This window comes from Mytilus galloprovincialis, chromosome 13 (genome assembly GCF_965363235.1).
Source record: "Mytilus galloprovincialis chromosome 13, xbMytGall1.hap1.1, whole genome shotgun sequence".
NCBI lineage: Eukaryota > Metazoa > Mollusca > Bivalvia > Mytilida > Mytilidae > Mytilus > Mytilus galloprovincialis.
In genome coordinates, this window is record NC_134850.1 from 24518738 (window position 1) to 24538686 (window position 19949).

Consider the following 19949-nt stretch of genomic DNA (forward strand, 5'->3'; position numbering starts at 1 on the left):
GATTTCATGTTGTTTTGTAGTTTCAAAAGAGTAGAAGCTTATAAAAATAAAATATATACTTTTAGTTTCTTGGGTATAATTCGGAGTTTAGTATGACGTCCATTATCAATGAACTAGTATACAAATCTGTTTAGGGGCCAGCTGAAGGACCCCTCCGGGTACGGGAGTTTCTCGCTGCATGGAGGACCCATTGGTGGACTTCGGCAGTTGTCTGCTCTTTGGTCGGGTTGTTATCTCTTTGAAACATTCCCCATTTCCATTCTCAATTTTATTACTAAAATATTACACCATAAGCAGCAAAATTCTCACTTCATACTAAATTAGCTCGGTAACGAAACTTGACAGTAACACGGAACATTGTATGTTTTATATGCATAAAACGTATCAACGATTTTTTTGTAGTTCGCCATCATTATATATGAGTCCTGCTATTTAGAACAAGATCTAACTCTTTACACTACAGATGCAAAATAACCGCGCTGAAGTACGTCCATTATTCATAGTTCATTATTCAAAATTCAATAATGAATAATGAAATAGTTCACTATTCACTGTTCAATATTAATAAATGAATAATGAATAATGAAATAGTTTATGTTTCATTATTCAACTTGGAGCGGTGAATAGTGAAATAAGAATTAAATAAATTGACTGTGACACTATAGCTATATCCCGTATTTCTAAATTCGTCATTTTGGTTTTAGGCCACACCAATTTAATTTCTTGTTCTACGGATTTTTGGACTCCAAAATTTGGGGCGAGCGAGCGATTTGAAAATTTTAATAAAAAAATATTTAATTTGCAAATTTTTGAGGCGAAGCTTGAAAAGTAAAGGCGAGCGATTATAATTTTTTTTTGTAAACATAAAATAATAGGTTTTGACAATAATAAAACTTGATTTATGACTTGTACTTTGACATTTCTTTAATTTCTGAAGTATTTTTTCCCTGTTCACCAAGAAATAATTAAATCTGGTCTATGTATGTGTGACTGACAATGTGACAATTCTCCATCCAAGTCATAATCAGTTTGGGGGCAACCCCTTAATGTTATAAATATCCCTTTTACATGTTTTATGAAGGATCAATATAAGTTATAATATATTTGTTTGTACAAAAGGGCTCATATTTTCTCAAAGAACTATAATATCTATCTGGTATTAAATGGTCAAAACATGTCCAAGAATTTTGTAATATTCCTGGACTTTAACCATGTTAAATCAACACATTTACTTTAACAGTTTAATATTATTCAAAATAAGTCATGTAAGTGGACCCCTCTTTCAGAAAAAGTTGTTTAAAATATGATGTAACTCTCCTCTTTTTCAGTATAAAATTCTAAGTTTTTAAAGGTTTTGTATAGAAGAACTATACAAATCCTTGGTATTTCTATTTTCTATTCTACATCAGTAAAATGACCCCTTGTCTGAGGGAGCTAGGGTTGTTCTCAACCTGATAATAACAAACACAGGTCAAAGTACGGCCTTTTACAAAGGGCTTTGATACAGACCAAACAGCAAGCTATAAAGAACCCCAAAATAATTAGCGTACACAATTCGAACAGGAAAACCAACGATCTATTTATATATCCAAACGGGAAAATACCAATGAACAACATCAACAAACGATAACTGCTGAACGACCGGCCCCTGAATCAATCAGGACAGGTGCATAAACATGCAGCGGCTATGGATAGTTTTGTTTCGCCAGCATACAATATAATTGCAGTTGAAGGCAAATCCCTAAAAAGTTCTTTGTACTTTATTCTAACAACGAACATTTTTTGATAGGGAATATATAAGTAAGGGGGAAAAAAAACATTTTTTTTTTCTTTACAGGTATTTCCGCTGTTTTAAATTTATATCGGAGCTCTCCCACTTTGGATAAATAGGTTTCATGCTGAAACAAATATTCTCACATATATTTACACAGTGTGGTGGGGTGCTTTTATGTTTAAAATCGTTATATACAGGTTAGACTGTGATTTTAAAAACAAATGTTGATATCTTTTTATAATATTTACAAAAACAACGGTGCGGGAAATGGACATGATTACATTTCCGGATGCGGGAAGCGGGAATATAAAAAAAATAAAAAAATTCTGTTTTGAAAAAAAAGGTGCGGGCGGGTCCGTCGAACAAGGAATCAAATTGGTGTGGCCTTATCTAACAAAATATTCAAATTAATATAAGAAAATTCAATAAAAAAACTCTTTAGATTTATAATTTCATTTATTTATTTAGTTTCGGAGGATAAACTAGTTGGTTTTGCTAACTATTTTTAACAGAAATTCACTCGTTAACGGTTTTAACATAGTGTATGAATGGATAATTATGCAAAAAGGAACATCGTATTCACAACTAGTTCAACAATTTTAAACTAAATGTACTAACAAAATCGGTAACGAGAGACCATATAAAAAGGACTTCCTACATGAAGTATTCGAAATATACTAAATTATATGCAGAAAACGTATCTTGTAATGATTTGTTTAACAATACAACAAAAAAAGATGTACAAATTCTGAAAAACGTGTTTATTATAGGTATTCATTGTACTTTCGCATCGGACCAACTTCGCTTTATAGGCTCATATAATATTGAAAATAAATAAACGTTAGAAAACAGCAGTGTGTGTATGTATTTTAAATACAAGTACAATCAAATTGAATATTTTGCCCGGCTGGACAAGTAGTTACAAATTACGTACATATGAAATACGAATCAGAGGTTTAATATAGTAGCTGTATACTACTAAAATATCAAGGTCAAATGTGTTATCCGGCATGACATAAGAACGACAAATCAAAGGATTCAACTTATTATATATACCTAATATGGGACAATGGTGTTGATTAAAAATTACATCGTTTCAGACCCTTTTGCTTACCACATAACTTGTATTGCTAATAAGTAAAAAAAGTCCTGGTCGAATCCGATACCTGACGTGTACTCGTTACGCCTCTGTCAGGCACATCACCAAACAGTGCATTTAGGGGTCAAAATCGCACATGAACTGCGTCATTGTAGAGTGACCGACACTATACTAAATTCAATCAATGACCAAAAATAATATATATTTCAAATACTTTCTTGTTGCAGTAATAATCAGGAAGGATTCAAAGAAAAAAGATTTTGAAAGCAGAAAAAAACTGCACCTTAAAATCAACCTGATTTAATCAGATAACAATACGATTATGAAAACCCCCGGCTAAAATAAGTCTTAGGTACTGACAAATGATGTCAATAGTTATTTGCAGTAGTATAGTATAAAACAGGAAGCCGCGGTTAATCAAATCATCTTTTGTCATGTAAATGCATGTAATATTTATCGCTTCACATTAAACGACATTTTTGTATCATGTATATGCATGTAATATTTGCCGCTGCAATACGACATTTTTTGCCATTTATTTGCATGTAATATTTGCTGCTGCAAATTAAACGACTACCTTTAAAGGCGTTTTCTTGTGTCTGAAGTAATATTTGCTTGTGCACATTAAGGGGGTAGACCTTGGTTCAGGGAGATAACTCTTTAAATCAGTTAAGCGTTTGTAAAAGTCAAGTTCATCAATGTTTTTTAAGCATTTACCTGAAACAGATTAAAAATAATCTATGTAACCTAGAAGCTTAGAATATGTTTTTGAAAATGGTTGACACAAACGTACTGATGATTTTAAGAGTTGTTTCCCTTAACCTAGGTCTACCTCCTTAAACGACGTTTTCTTATGTGTGTGACGTATATGCATGTCATATTTGAAGCTGCATATTAAACGACGTTTTTTGTATCATGTAAATACATGTAATAATTGCCGCTGCACATTAAACGACTTTTTTTGTCATGTAAATGCATGTAATATTTGCCGCTGCACATTATATGATGTATTTTGTTATGTATATGCACGTGCACATTAAACGATATGTTTTTGTATCATATATATGTATGTAATATTTGCTGCTGCACAGATATAAACTTTTTTTGTATCGTATACATGCACGTAATATCTGCCGCTACACATTAAACGAACTTTTATTTTTTATTTGCTTACATTTTATATTTTCTGCTGAACATTTAACGACATATATTTTTGTCATTCATTTGCATGTAAAAATTGCCGCAGCACATTAAACGACCTAGTTTGGTCACGTATATACATGCATGTACTATTTGCAGATGCACATTATATGACGTTTTTTTGGTTATGTATATGCATGTAATATTTGCCGCTGCACATAAAACGATATTTTTTGTATCATGTATATGCATGTCATATTTACTGATGCACATTATATGACTTTTTTTGGTCATGTTTCTGCATGTAATATTTGTTTTAGCAAATTTAACGACGTTTATGCATGAAATATTTGCAGCTGCACACTAAATGACTTTTTTGTATCATATATATGCCTGTAATATTTACCGCTGCACATTATCTGAATTTTTTTAGTCATGTATCTGCTTGAAAAATTTGTCGAAGCACATTTAACAACGTTTTTTTTTTTTTTGTATCATTTATGCATGATATATTTGCCGTTGCACATTAAACGTCGTTTTTGTATCATGTTTATGCAATTATTTTTGCTGCTGCACATTACACTACGTTTTTCTTGTGTCATGTATATGCATGTAATATTTGCCGCTGTACATTAAACGTCGTTTTTGTGTCATGTATATGCATGAAATATTTGCTGCTGCACATTTAATGTCGTTATTTTTGTTGTGTATTAAAGGATCCGTTATAGATTAAATTGTATATTTCCATCTGAGTACCAATAGGGAACCCTCGATTGGCTATTAATAAATTTCACTCGTCAAAATGTAGATATTCAAAACAGGCTATGAACGACTGTAATCTCTGCAGATGAGTCTACTATGTACAATGTAGTTATGATTAGTTTTTATCTAAAATACTGTAGGGAAGCTTTTGATTAACAAAAAATTGAAAAAAATAGTCGACCAATATATATATAGCGTTGATTTTTTTATTCAAACAAACATAACAATATTATCACAAATGGCTTAAAATGCTTACGAGATTTTAACAAACTGTTGTTTGTCTAGTTAACAATGGTCTTTTCTCAGAGCGTTTCTGATTACAAAAAAAATTATTTTTTAACAAATTACGAATTTCTTTGTCAAAAATACAGAACAATAAACAAGAACACAGCGCTTGCGCACTGTCACCAAAACTCTGAAAGTGTAATAACACTTTATCCACTGTATTGTAGTTCTTTATTTCTTTGGCTGTATGTCTTCTTACTGCTGCTGTTAGGTAGCGTATTGTACCAAATATTCGGAGAACAACTTCAATTAACCAGAGAAGCAGAAATCGGATATCTTCGTGAGGTTTTGTCTCTACGTCTGACTGGACTGCAGTTTGGCTTGGCGATAGAGAACCAATATTCATCTAAAAAGAATAAAACGTAAACTTTGATTGTATAGATGAAATGCATGGTATATTTGTATTTATATTAGGACTTTGTCAATATTTGCATGAAACTATGATGTGATCAATGTTACATTCAAGTAAAATTACAAATTGTGACGTTTGCAACCGAGAGGTCAAGAGCATAGAACAATTCTATTTGGAGTTATCTTATAATATATTATTCAAACACATCAAGAATGCAATTGCTTCTGACTTTGAACGTCATACGCGCATTTCGTCTACATAAGCTCGAATCTTAAAAGCTTAAAGGTTAAACAAAATACGAAGTTGGTGAACATTTAGGGTAAAAAGTTCCAAGGATGAAAATGAAAGCTCACTAGTATTTTTAAAACCGCTGCAAAACTGATAAATGACTGATCATACAACTTTTTAACCGCGATTGCTTTAATTCAACTTAATACAATTTTCAAAGTAATCAAATATTTTATTGTCATAAAAAATAAATTTTTGTCACATGAATATTTTCCTTGGATGTTCAGTGGTAAATGTAACAAGGATATTTGATGGAATGCTGTACACCAAAGTTTATTGTTAAACAGCACTATGTGCAATAAAGAATCAATAGACAACTTTCGAGTTCAATGCATTTCCGTCAAAAACTCTGGTTTTAGTGAACGTCATTTGTGCGTTTAGGGGCGAGTGGTTGGAAAACTATAATTCTATATTGTACGAATTATTCGGCAAATTGAATTCTCAAAATTGACAATCAGCATTGCTTCATTAGGGGATTGTCATAAAGTACCTACAGAACAACCATTATTTCTAGTTTATCCTGCACAATGACGATCTTTAGACGCTTGATGAACGTAAATAGTGCAGGGATACAGGCGACCCCCTCTATCTGGTAAATGACGTCATAAAGGCCTGTATAATTGACGATTTTTTTCCGTTGACGGATGAACTCGAAAGTGGTCTATTTGAGTGTACAAAATATTTGAGACAGTCATTATGAACATAATTTTTTACTATAATCAATAATGAATAATATACATATAAATTAAAGTCCATATCCTGAATCATGTCAAAATATCATCCTTTTTAATATAATATGTAAAGAAATAAGGACACAACAAGTGTTATTCATTTTTTTGTAGTATATTAATGTCAATGAGTGCAAGAATCTGGCATATGCCAAAAGAATTATAAAAAAAACTTCGTTCGATTTTTTTTTTGGTACTTTTGAGACAAAGCGGGTTGCCTCCATGCAAAAAGGTTTCACATAAAAAGGTCAAAGGGTTGGCGAAAACGAAGTAAAACCGACAATTGCTACATTGTCTACCTCTATCGGCTCGTACTCTAGTGTAACGAGAATCATGATCCTGAGTTCTTTTGAAATACATGTATAGGGGGAGGGTTGAGATCTCACAAACATGTTTAACCCCTCCGCATTTTTGCGCCTGTCCCAAGTCAGGAGCCTCTGGTCTTTGTTAGCCTTGTATTATTTTAATTTTATATATGTACAATTTGGAAATTAGTATGGCGTTCATTATCACTGAACTAGTATATATTTGTTTAGGGGCCAGCTGAAGGACGACTCCGGGTGCGGGAATTTCTCGCTACATTGAAGACCTGTTGGTGAACTTCTGCTGCTGTTTTTTTCTATGGTCGGGTTGTTGTCTCTTTGGCACATTCCCAATTTCCATTCTCAATTTTATATAATTTAATATGAAATTTGATTTATTCTAGATTAACGCCATTTTCAACACTATTGTGACATTTTAGAGCGGTGTTGAAAATGCCGGAGAGAACCACCTACGTTCGGTAAACTAACTGACAATCCAAGTTAATTGGGATCGGATTCGAGCGCACTTGTACGTGCTAATCACAAGCTTAATTTTTGACAATCGTTCGACAACTCAGTCAACCAGGCCCAAAATAAAATAAAAAAGATGTGTTATGATTGCCAATAGAATAAGGATTGAATAGAGTCCAAATAACCGTGGAATTGTCTAAGTCAGAACACTTTTTATTTATTTTTTCAACGCTATTAATCTAATTATTTTTTCAATATTTAACACAAAACGGTATGGGAAAATAAAGGATTTTTGGTCATCTGCTTGACTAGAATATGCGTTCATGTATGTTATTTAAACTATTTGTCAAAAGGGGAAACACTCATGCTCACAACGGAAGATGAAGTGTCAGTGCCTACATTAATTAACGAATCATCTACTCCACAATTTTACATTTAAAACAGAACTGTTATAACTCGTCAGAGAAGTAGTCAAGAGATCAGAGAGTTCAATAAGAGCTGACATCAACATAATGTTATTGAACACATCAAATTAGTTTCTTCCTTGATGGAAAGCATAACAAAGTCACACACAAAAAGTTCATATTAAATGAAGAATGATTATCATGCACGTTATAAGAATGAAACTACAGTGCGTTCGGATATACCATTGAAATTTTGTTCTTGTCCGACGAGTTGCTATAATTGATTTCTTTTCGATCAAGTCAAAGGTGAACGGATTTAAAGATTCGATGTAGCCTTGCAATGCTTGAAAGACCATGGTATAATCACAACAAAAAAAAAACACAAAAATACGGTTAAGAGAAAATCGTTCAAATCTTCCGAATATAAAAGTGTAAAACTTAGTTGAGATTCATCATAATTATATAAAAACGTTTAAAAGTAAATATTCCAATGTTCATCCAAACGCGATCTGAATTACAATTTGTATGTTAAGTAAACTTTTAATACAAATAATTAAATAACCAAAAATACTCACTTTTCGTCGATGTCGTCGTATTTTGATTTTACGCCATTTTATCAACAAGTAAAACGCACAACAGGAGAAATACATAAGAATTTCCCATCCTTTTCCTGAAATGGTCATCCACAAAGTTCTATCGTAGTTGGGGAGACATGCTGATATCCAGCACCAGGCACCGGAACCGACAGACAAGTCAGACCCCAACACGTTCTTGCTCACAGCCGCTGTTGTTATAGCAACTGAAAGAACAATTGATAAACATGTACCCAAGTTTTACACGTATTTGCATCGTATTTTTAAAATACGGTGTATTTATGTGCTTCGAGTTGTTTTATGCGTTAATTTAATTTTAATTAATATTTCCATTCGCCAGTACATATAAGCATTCTAGAGGTATATGGAGGGAAACGATGGAAGTTTTCAACGACATTGACTGGCTATACAGCCCATTCACGGTCAGTTAAATATGGAGGGTGTGTGAGTTGAGATCTCACAACACATTTTTAACCCCGCCGTATGTTTGTGCCTGTACCATGTCAGGAACCTTTGGCCTTGGTTAGTATTTTTGAATGTTATTTTTTTTAATTTTGGTTCATTTGTATGTTTCTGAGTTTAGTGTGATGTTCATTTTCGACAAACTAGAATACGTTTTTTGTGGCCTAGGACACGACGACGCGCGCCTCCGGTTGTGATATTTTCTGTCTTTGTTGAAGACCCATTAGTGCCCTTTGTGTGTTTTCTGTTCTTTGGTCGTGTTGTTGTCTCTTTGATACATTCCCGTTTCCATTCTCAATTTTATTAAGACCCTTTTCTTATTTTTGATCTGTTTGTTGTCCCTTCATGTATAAAATCAGATAAATTGTATGTAGGATGTGTGGTATGCGCCAATTCCACAGCTACCCTATAGCTAAAACAGATTCCTAAAAATATCTGGCCAACGGCATTAATAAACTTTTAAAAAAGAACTAAAATGATAAAAAAAAAAATGATTATTCATCATTCTGTAAAGTTTATGAGTTTACGTCTACTAATTGAGGCCGGAAACATTTATGTCTACTGATTAAGCATAATATATCAGTCAAAAATATAGATGTTAATATTATTTAGGCGGAAACATCCGTTCCGTTATATTTTCATGCGATATATAAACATCTTAAATCATATTTACTAGTATCCATAACCCATTTGTTAATGTCAACTGCTTATTAAGGGTATTAATCAATTTGGTTGTCAGAGACTAGTGGTTTAGCAATGAAATAGGGGACCCGAGGAATATTTCGAGATAACCGTAGTTCGGCTCAAACGAAAACAGGAAATTTGACAGTCACAACTCTTGCTTAAACTGGTAAAGCGTAATTAAATCTGGATGAATATGGGATTTAAGGGGATCGATGAAATGTACAAAAATCGGAATCTCAATACGTAATCACTTGATTGACTGTTAAGTCTGTGAAGTTAACTTTTATTTACCTTAACAAAATGTATATGTACTTACAAGGAATTCCCCAGGTAATGAAATGATACAAAATTGTCTTCTTGATACTGCTGGGAGAATTGTCCTCGTATGTCCAAAACAAATGAAAGGCTATAATAGTTGTCCAGAAAAACGAACTCATACCAAACAGTGTTGTTATGTAACTTTGTGCAATACAGCCTAGCTCTTCGTACCGATGGCAAGCAGCCACTTTGTCATCAGTAGAATCCTTAGAATTTAGAAAACGCGCTGCTCCCGATAAAAGTCCGAAAGCATTGAACATATCAGCAACTGTAAGAAATATTAAGAATTGTCGAACTTCGTCCGTTGGTTTCCCACTTTTATGTCGTATATAATGAGCAAAAAATAACACAAACGCTCCTAAAATTGACAACGAGGCTCCTGCCAAAGTCAATACAATATCTAACATGTTAATTTTGTCAATCAAATCTCCTGGATCAGTGTTATTCCCCATCTTATACATGTTGTATTTACTTTAAGAATAGGACGAATATATGCTTCTTATCGCCTTTGTTATGAATTATCAAACTGTTCGTGTGTAGCACGTGGTTTGGTTTACAGTTATTTCAATTGATAACTTACCTAGTATATCACATTTTTTAGAAATAATAAGGTTTTCCGGTTATAATGCAATATCTTACTGACTAAATTTATCAGTAAACCGCTTGTATTGGAAATTTCTGTGTGGTACACACAAGTGTACATGTACATGTATGTGAATGACAAACATACATGTATAAACTGCATGTACAATATATTACATGCAATTTTACTTTCTATATACTCCAAATTTAAGCTTTTTCTTATTTTTTAATTCATTGTTTTGACTGAGCTAGTGGAAATATAAAAAAATAAATAAATTTCCAATGACAATATTTATTTACAGATATCTCGTGACCCAAAATAAACCGAAGGTCATATTTATCTTTATCATACTATGTACGTCATAAATTTAAGTTCAAAATACAGAAAAGGATAATCCCAAATTATTTATAGAAATGACAGGTTGCATTCACTATAGATCGTTGACCATAAGAACACAGAAGTAGCGTCCATTGATTATATCTGCTGTCTATGCGATATGGGTTTTGCTCATAATTGAAGACATGCGTACAGCTGCTTATCTATTTTACCGCACTGATACATGTATGCTTAAAATTATAAAAACTAAGATTTGTTCCAAATGGATGATTTGTCTACTTGTCCTTGTACGATTTATTAGTATTACCATTTGACATCTTAATTTAAGTTGTTTTATTGCATATCAACCCTGGTGAATAGTTATATCATCGAAAATAATACCTGCTTTACTTATATTAGTGAGGAGAGCTCTTCTTTGTTCTGTATTTCTACCAGGACAAAAATAAGAGGAGGTCATATGATTGCCAATTCAATATCTCCAACAGAGACCAAATAACATACAGCCTTCAACAATGAGCAAAACTAATTTTACATATCAAGCAATAATTAAAGATGCCCAAAATATGCAACTGTTGAACAATTTAAACGGAAACATTTACGACCTGATTTATTTACAAAACAATAAACGAAAAACACATATGATATACCGCAACGAAGGACAACCACTGATCGAATTACAGGACCCTAACTTGGGACAGACACACACAGAATTTGGCAGTGTTGAACATGTTTGCTGGCGCAAAATACTCAACTTAATACACGAAACAATGATGTAACAGTAAACCCCAGGAACATACCATACAAATTCAGATGTAAAGGGCTTAACTCATCAAATCGACAAAAATCTCCCCCCCCCCCCCCCAAAAAAAAAAATTACCGACAAAAAACAACAAAAACAACCAAAAAAAAAAAATATACAAAAATAAATACAACAAACGTACAAAAACACGACATAAATTACAGATTTGAGAGAGATAGTGGTTGGTATGATCATTTATTTAAATACATGTTATTAATTTTCTGGATTGTGAATAACTCAACGACCAATAGTAAATTTTCACTATTTTGTTTCACATTTTTGTATATTAAAAGGGAAACAACTCTGAGGTTTGTAAAGCTGCTTATTCAACGCAAACTGAACGAACATAATAACGTATTAGGAAGAAATATGAACAACAAAATTCTACAGTGTAGTGCAGTAACAAATGAGTAAAACTGAATTAAGAGAGCATATATGAACTTTTTTTTATATAGATTAGACCTTTGGTTTTCCTGTTTGAATGGATTTTACACTAGTAATTTTGGGGCCCTTTATAGCTTGTTGTTTTGGTGTGAGCCAAGGCTCCGTGTTGAAGGCCGTACATTGACCTATAATGGTTTAATTTTTTTTAAATTGTTATTTGGATGGAGAGTTGTCTCATTGGCACTCACACCACATCTTCCTATATCTACTTACCATAAGATATGTATGGGGTTTACAGTTAAGAAAATGATATATAGTTATATATTGGACAAACACAAAAGAAAACGAAAAGGAAAAAAATATACCAAAATATTAAAGAATAAAAAAGAATGGGATGCGAGCAGAATACAGCAGAAAGGGGGAAAAAAAAAGAAAAACATAGTCCCCCTAAAAAAAACCATACAAAGTTATTCTTAATTGACATGTGGATCAATTAATCATTTCTATAACTAACATTCGACAATAATGATAACCTTTCATCTTCATGTTTTACACAACCTCCAAAACATTTCATTCTAACTAACTCCCGTGTTCTAGCAGAAAACGCACAAAATACTATGAACGAGCACAACGCCTGCGCACTATCTCCAAAATTCTGAAAATGAAAAAGAATTGTATCTGCTTTATCATAAGATGTATACGCATGTCCAGTATGCCTTTTGATTGTTGCCATAACAAATCTTACTGTTCCAAAACTTCTGAGAAATAACTCTATTAGCCATAAATACATGAACCGTTTATCCACTTTCGTATATTTTCTTTCGCTGTAAGGAACACTTTGCAATCTTATAAATCTTGGAGCATTTATACCTTCAGCCATTTTTCCTGCCTACAAAATAATGTTTTAATCTCATAATTTTAAAATGTAAAATACATCTAACATCTGACTTCAAAACATTTAAAAAAAACGGTGTCTTTATTAGAAAAAAACAAAATGCAATTATACTGATTCATTTTGGTAGCTTATACCGGCGTCATACATTAGCGTATAGCTCCGACGTACGCCGGGCATGGTAAACAATCATGTACGCTGCCAATACGCTAGTAATTTTGGATGCATTCAACTTGTCAATCATATCTGTATCGTGTGCACAACGAGTTTTAAGCGTGTATTGGACGTACATTTTTTTGTACGAGAAGCGTACCTAAGCGTTTATCGGGCGTTCAAGTAACGTATGCTGGCGTTTGTCTGGCGTTTGTCTATTACGTAGATGGAATAGAATCTACAAAGGAAAAGAACGTCTCTTGAAAGTATTTGGGATGCGTATCGGACGTATCTGGGGCGATAATCCGTGCTTTCAGCGTGTCTGGGACGTTTAATTATGCCCCCGTGGAGGGTGTTTGTTACAAACATACCCGCATACATTTTAGTTATAGTCGAACGATCTTGAAACGTATACAACGTGCCCTAAACGTGTCTAAAACTTATCTGTAGCGATTTAACGAACTTGTAGCGTATGTGTTACGAGCGTGTAGCGTACAAGTATACGCTTGGCACACGCTTGAGCTCGATGAAAATTTAATGCTGCATAAAAATGTTTTGTAGTTGTACCGTTCATCAAGCGTATATCTTTGCATTTCGACGTACTTCAAACGTATGCAACGCGCGTTTAACGATTGCTTAGCGTTCCTCTAGCGTGTAACTAACGTATACGGACTTTGTCAATTTTCTCTGTATGTCTGGTGCACGTCGGTCTATACGCCAATGTGTGACGCCGGCATTAGGTCTGAACCTAAAAAAATCAGTAATTATACTCATATTGCATGCACGTGCCAAATTAAGACTTTGTATTTTAAGAACCATCTGTATGTAAATGGTTTCAGTTTATTTCAAGTTGCTCTGACCTATCAGTTATTTTACCTGCGATCCCAAAATGATAGTGTAGAAAAATGACATATACGCAGGCCACCGCAACATTTCTTTAATTATTTCAATTTTGATCGTATTTCACTCAAATTTTCAGGGATGGTGCTTGATTTAATAGGATAAAGATATATATTTTCAATCAGTTTAATTGATGTCTTGAGCTGGCATGACAGTTACTACCAGTGGTCATTTTTTTAATTTATGTATCATCGTGATTTTGCTTAGTTTCTTTTGTGTGACCTATTCTAACATCTCCCGCGGACTTCCTTTCAACTGAGTTTTACTGTTTTACTAGGTTTAACTGTTTTTAAAACTAGGCGGTTGAGATCGCACTACACATGTTTAAACCCGTCGCATTTTTACGCCTGTCCAAAAAGAGGGGCGACAGATACCAGAGTGACAGTCAAACTCATAGATCGAAAATAAACTGACAACGCCATGGCTAAGAACTAAAAAGACAAACAGACACACAATAGTACACAAGACATAACATAGAAAACTAAAGACTTAGCAACACGAACAGTCAGGAGCCTCTTGCCTTTTTTAATCTCGTATAATATTATTTTAATATTAGTTCATTTATATGTTTAGGAGTTTAGTAACACGTCCATATTCACTGAACTAGTACACTTTTTTGTTTAGAGGCCAGCTGAAGTCCGTCTCTGGGTGTTGACGACCCATTGCTGGCCTTCGGCTGGTATTTTTTACTCTTCTCTCGGGTTTTTGTCTCTTTGACACATTACCCATTTCCATTCTATATTTTATTTTAGTAGCATTTAGTTAGCTAGATCGGTGCCAGTGCAAACATTCGTCAGGCTATGGTTTCATAGATTTTTTTTATATTTTGTGTACCTTTTCTGCTCTGATTTTTTCCTTCCAATGAAACCGTTTAAGTAGAATATAGAATAATGCACATAAAATATACATCAGAATTTCCCATCCTTTCATTGTTAACGTCATCCAGATAGTTCTCTCGGTCTGTGATAGACACGCTGAGATCCAACACCACGCACCAGAACCAATAGTTAGGTCTGAACCTAACAAATTCTTACTCAGTGCAGTGATTGACAAGGCGCCTAAAAATAAGAATTAAAATTTTACATGATTGTACAGTAACGTATCAGCGCTACAAATTGTGATTTAATAATATTGTCCTAAGTTGGCGTTATATTAAAAACTATACAACCAAAATTACTATTATATGAAAGTCTTCAGGGGAAGGAAACAACAAAATATATGCTTTATTAACAAAAACCGTGTTATTTCTGTATGTGTACATGTAGATATACAGTTCCTTTTAATTGTTCATATCAATCATTTGGTTTTCAAATCTCGGCATTTTCGTATAAATATTTGATTGGCTTTCCAACCGTTTTATTGCAAATGCCACTGGGGAGAGTTATGTTGAATAAACGCATTCCAAAAAAGCCTAGTATTTTTAAGAGTTTATTTTACCAAAATGACTCGAAACCCCTGCTTGTGCACGTGTAGTACCAGCTTAGTGTAATCAGCGTCCCTTTTGAATTGTAATTGATGCATTTATTTTCTGTTCACTTTCAATGTTGATTTTTTTTAATTTTTAAATGTAATAACAAAATTAGTATAAGTCGCAGTGCTATATTTCAAGCTAAAAGTCGTGTAAGTTTGTTTAATTATTCATAGATTATTCATGAAAATACACTTTGTGTGAATAAAAAGATATCTTTGAGACAGACTGTGAGTTTTAAAATTAAGTATGAAAAGTAACGGTTTCTCGCTACGATAACATACAATGTAGCTGTGTATGTTTAACTATGATTAGAGTTATTTACCTCCCCTCAAAAGACTAATTTAAGCTGGTACGTCAATTCCACCAAAAAAAAAAAGAATCTATGGTATCTGTTCAAACCGTCTTAATAATGACTGTATTAAAACATGTATTTCCTTTATTCAAATAAACATAGTATTACGCAAGTTTTCTCAGATCTGTACTTAAGTGTTGTTTGTTGTTGAGATGTACAAGTACCCGGTCACGTCCACTCTGTGTTTTGTGATTTTTACAGCTCGTTATGCTGTACTGTTACACCACTGTCTAAGGTAACCGGAGGGTTGGGTCCCATTTACATGTTTCATCCCGCTACATTCTGTATGTTTGTGTCTGTCTTAAATCAGGAGCCTGTAATTCAGTAGTAGTCGGTGTTTTTTTGCTGTGAAACATATATGTTTTTCTTCGTTCATGTTTTTTTTTATATAAACAAGGCCGTTAGTTTTCTCGTTTGAATTGTTTTAAAATTGTCATTTCGGGGACTTTTATAGCTGACTATGCGGTACGGGCATTATTTGTTGTTGATTGAAGACCGTACTACATGTATGACCTATATATATACATGTATATATTGCTATAGTTGTAAATTTTAATTGCTCGTCCTTACCTGGAATGCCCCAGCTAATAAAGTGATAAAAAATAGTCCGTTTGTAAATTATTACTGTAGGACCATTGTGAGACGGTTCCATTGGCGTCAGATACAATAGGTGAAACGCAATAATAGTTGTCCAGAAAAACGAACTCATGCTTGACATTATTGTTACGAAAGCCTGAAAAATACACAAAGGATCACGCCCAGTATGACACGCTACTATCGAATTGACTGATTTATAGTCCATAGATCCAATAAAACGAATTGCGCCAAATATGTTACCAAGGGCAACGAACAAATCTGCAACTGTTAAGCATAAAAGCAATCTCTTGGGTTCATTTATATACTCCCCGCTCCTCCATCTTAGAAATGTGAATATGAATAACAGACACGCACCAATGACGGACAGCGAGGACGTGACGATTGTCAAAGCGATGTCAACGTTAGTAGTTTTATTAATATATTCCTCTGTGCCATTCGTAACATTTTCCATTTTAAAACTTTTTAACCGATTTTACACTTCAACACTTTATTTTAAAAATCGGTCGGATGATACGAGATTCTCGTTAAATATCTTTGTCCTTTACAATATTTAAATCAATGAAGAATTATCGTGTAACATATTAAATAGTTTTCGATAAGACTACGTGTCCCTTGTTTAAAATTGAGGAGCTTATTATCTGTGTTGCACATATTTCCAAATATCTTATCTTTAGTACATTTAACTTCTTTGCACTAGCTGGATATAGTCCACAAGATATTGAATAAAAGTGAAAAAAGAGAATTCCCGCGTTAAGTTTGTTTGCATAGCCATGACACTCTGATACAGTGCTGGATTTAGCTGATTTATCTAAAAAGGTCATTTGAGATAAACAAATGGAATGTTTTACTATGTACTTTTAAATACCTTCTCCCACCCCCTCCCCTAGAAGAAAGACATACACAAAAAAACGAAAAAGAAATTAAAGTATAAGAAATGAAATAGCTGTATCAAATTAGACTCATACTGTTTTATAACAACAATATTACTCTGACTAACTGGTAGACATTCGAAAATGTTTTTAAAATCTAAGTGATAATAACTATAATTTCCATGACACCATTATATCGGTGACTATCATATGTTTATCATATACGTTCTAGTATGAAGGCTTAAAAATAATAAACTTTTAAATATATCGGTGCTACAAGTCAAGCACGAACCGTAACGGTTATACAGGACATCAGCTCTATATATAGAGAGAGAGAGAGCTTTTATATTTCACAGGTTTTCTATGTTATATGTTCTTGACTGTGGACTGTTTTTCGACTTTTCTCTTTTATAAATTCTGTGTTCTGTTTGTTTCTCACATTCTATTGAACATCCTTTCCTCCCCTGAGTGTCTTCCTTTCTTCTTTTCATGTAACAACTAAAGACTGATGACAGCAGGTTATATGAACTGACGCAGATGTCGTTAGTATTACTTGTACGACTTTGCCCCCCACCCCCCCGCCAAAACAGTACATTAACGGGTGTTACACAGACTCAGGCTTTTTAGATGATACATGGACTCTTTTAAGGTGTTACAAGGACACTATTTATGAATAGAATCACTCGTGCATGATCAATGAGTTCATGGGCACTTTAACTTTCAATTGGATTTTAACCTTTTTGTCAACGACTTATTTCCTGTCTTTTTATTGAACAAAATATTTACGTTAGCATCAATATCTTTTTTCAAACAATTCCAGTAAAATACTATTCATATCAGTACACTAAGGGATTAGACATTTAACTTCAAAAGGGGGGGGGTATGTTTCTTCCTAAAAAAGATATTTTGATCCCAAATTTTATGAGAAAAAAAATATTATGGTCAAGCAGATGACAAATTAACGGTTTGCACGATTCCTGATTTTCCGAATACCTTAAATAGTGCTAATTTAAAAACATTTGGGTGATGGCGTTGGAAAGTAAATAGTTAATATATTAAAAAGAACATACCCCCCCCCCTTTTATGAAGAAACATATTTTGTCAATAAATGTTTTCTTCAATATATGGAAATGAATAGTATTTTGGACAATGTTGAAAGTTAAGAAATGATGATACTGACGTGTATATTTCATAAAAAATATAAAAATAAGACAGGAAATAAGTAAATAAATATCAAATCTTATCAAAAGATAAAATCCGTATTCACTAACCAATGCACGATTGATCCTATAAATTGTATTGAGACAGTTTAATGCGATTAAACGTCTTGAAAGAATGAAACAACAAACATTGATTTTTATATATATATAGTACTATACATGACTATCGTATAAAAAAGAAGATGTGGTATGATTGCCAATGAGACAACTATCCACAAAAGACCAAAACGACACAGACATTAACAACTATAGGTCACCGTACGGCCTTCAACAATGAGCAAAGCCCATACCGCATAGTCAGCTATAATAGGCCCCGATAAGACAATGTAAAACAATTCAAACGAGAAAACTAACGGCCTTATTTATGTAAAAAAATGAACGAAAAACAAATATGTAACACACAAACAAACGACAACCACTGAATTACAGGCTCCTGACTTGGGACAGGCACATACATAAATGATGTGGCGGGGTTAAACATGTTAGCGGGATCCCAACCCTCCCCTAACCTGGGACAGTGGTATCGTACTTCGTTTTCATGTGTATATTAATTAATGTAAACAATGCAAGAAGATTTGGTACATGTATGATTACAAATAAGATAACTATCCACAATAGACATAAATGACACAGAAATTATCAACTATAGGTCACCGTGCATATGTCCTTCAACAATGAGAAAAGCCCATGCCGCATAGTCATCTTCAATGTATTAATGGCTAAGAAATGACAAACGTAAAACAATTCAAACGAGAAACCAAACGGCATAATGTACGTAAAAAATAATAAATGAAAAACAAATAAGTAACACAGCAACAAACGACAACCACTGAATTACAGGCTCCTGACTTGGAACAGGCACATACCGAATGTGGCGGGGTTAAACATGATAGCGGACGCCCAACCCTTCCTCAACATGGGACAGTATAGCGTAACATTACAACATGAGAACAAACTATAATAATCAGATAAAAAAGGCTCAACTAATCAGTTGGATACAAATTGAAATACATCTTACAAAAACACAGAGTGGACCTGGACTGATACTTGTACAACAAAAAGACACTACGTACATGCTCTTGGAGTATTACCAGCAGTTACTGAGAGCTAGTTCAATGCTTAAATTAATAACTAATACAAAAGATCATGCATTTAAGACTAAATTATCAATAAGTACACACTCAACATTCAATGGATTGTAAGTTTGTTTTTAAGAACCGAAACCAATAGATTTGACATATCGGATCAGATACGTATTTCGAAAACAGTGAAATTTAAACTAAGTTAATATGTTTTGTATATGTTAAAACTAATAATGAGCTGATTGTTGATTGTTGGTGTTACAGCGTCACTTTTAAGCGCCACGTGTTGGGCTATTTCGTGGCAGTCAGTTTTTATTGGTGGAGGAACCCGGAGTTCCCGTAATACCTCCGAACTTCTATAGGAAAACTAACAATGCTAGTCAATTACGATTGGAGTCGAGTGCATCCGTATGAGCGGGGTTCGATCTCACAACCTCAGTGTTGAGAGTCAAGTGATTAAAGTAGTAGAACTATTTAGAACACCGAGGCCCCTAAAACTAATAACGAACAGCCCTGTAAACAACAACTTTAATATACAAATAAGGAATCAGTCGTGTGCATCCAATCTTAGCTTGATGGTGCTGTCTTTGTGCTGAAAAGAAAATCACATCTAAATTATTTTTATTTCAAACATTCGGACATAAACATC

At 33.6% G+C, this 19949-nt stretch overlaps 1 protein-coding gene and 1 long non-coding RNA gene across 2 annotated transcripts; both read right to left on the bottom strand.

Moving 5' to 3' along the window:
- Positions 1–4965: 4965 nt before the first annotated feature.
- On the bottom strand, positions 4966–10419 carry LOC143057837 (G-protein coupled receptor 157-like). Its single transcript, XM_076231266.1, has 3 exons — positions 9661–10419; positions 8181–8404; positions 4966–5406 (listed from the first exon to the last, which is right to left on the bottom strand). The coding sequence occupies exons 1-3, from the start codon at positions 10121–10123 to the stop codon at positions 5038–5040; spliced, it is 1056 nt and encodes a 351-aa protein (XP_076087381.1). The 5' UTR covers positions 10124–10419; the 3' UTR covers positions 4966–5037.
- Positions 10420–12119: 1700 nt separating this feature from the next.
- On the bottom strand, positions 12120–16758 carry LOC143057838 (uncharacterized). Its single transcript, XR_012972830.1, has 3 exons — positions 16103–16758; positions 14544–14767; positions 12120–12653 (listed from the first exon to the last, which is right to left on the bottom strand). It is a non-coding gene; the product is annotated as an uncharacterized LOC143057838 (long non-coding RNA).
- Between the last annotated feature and the right edge of the window lie 3191 nt (positions 16759–19949).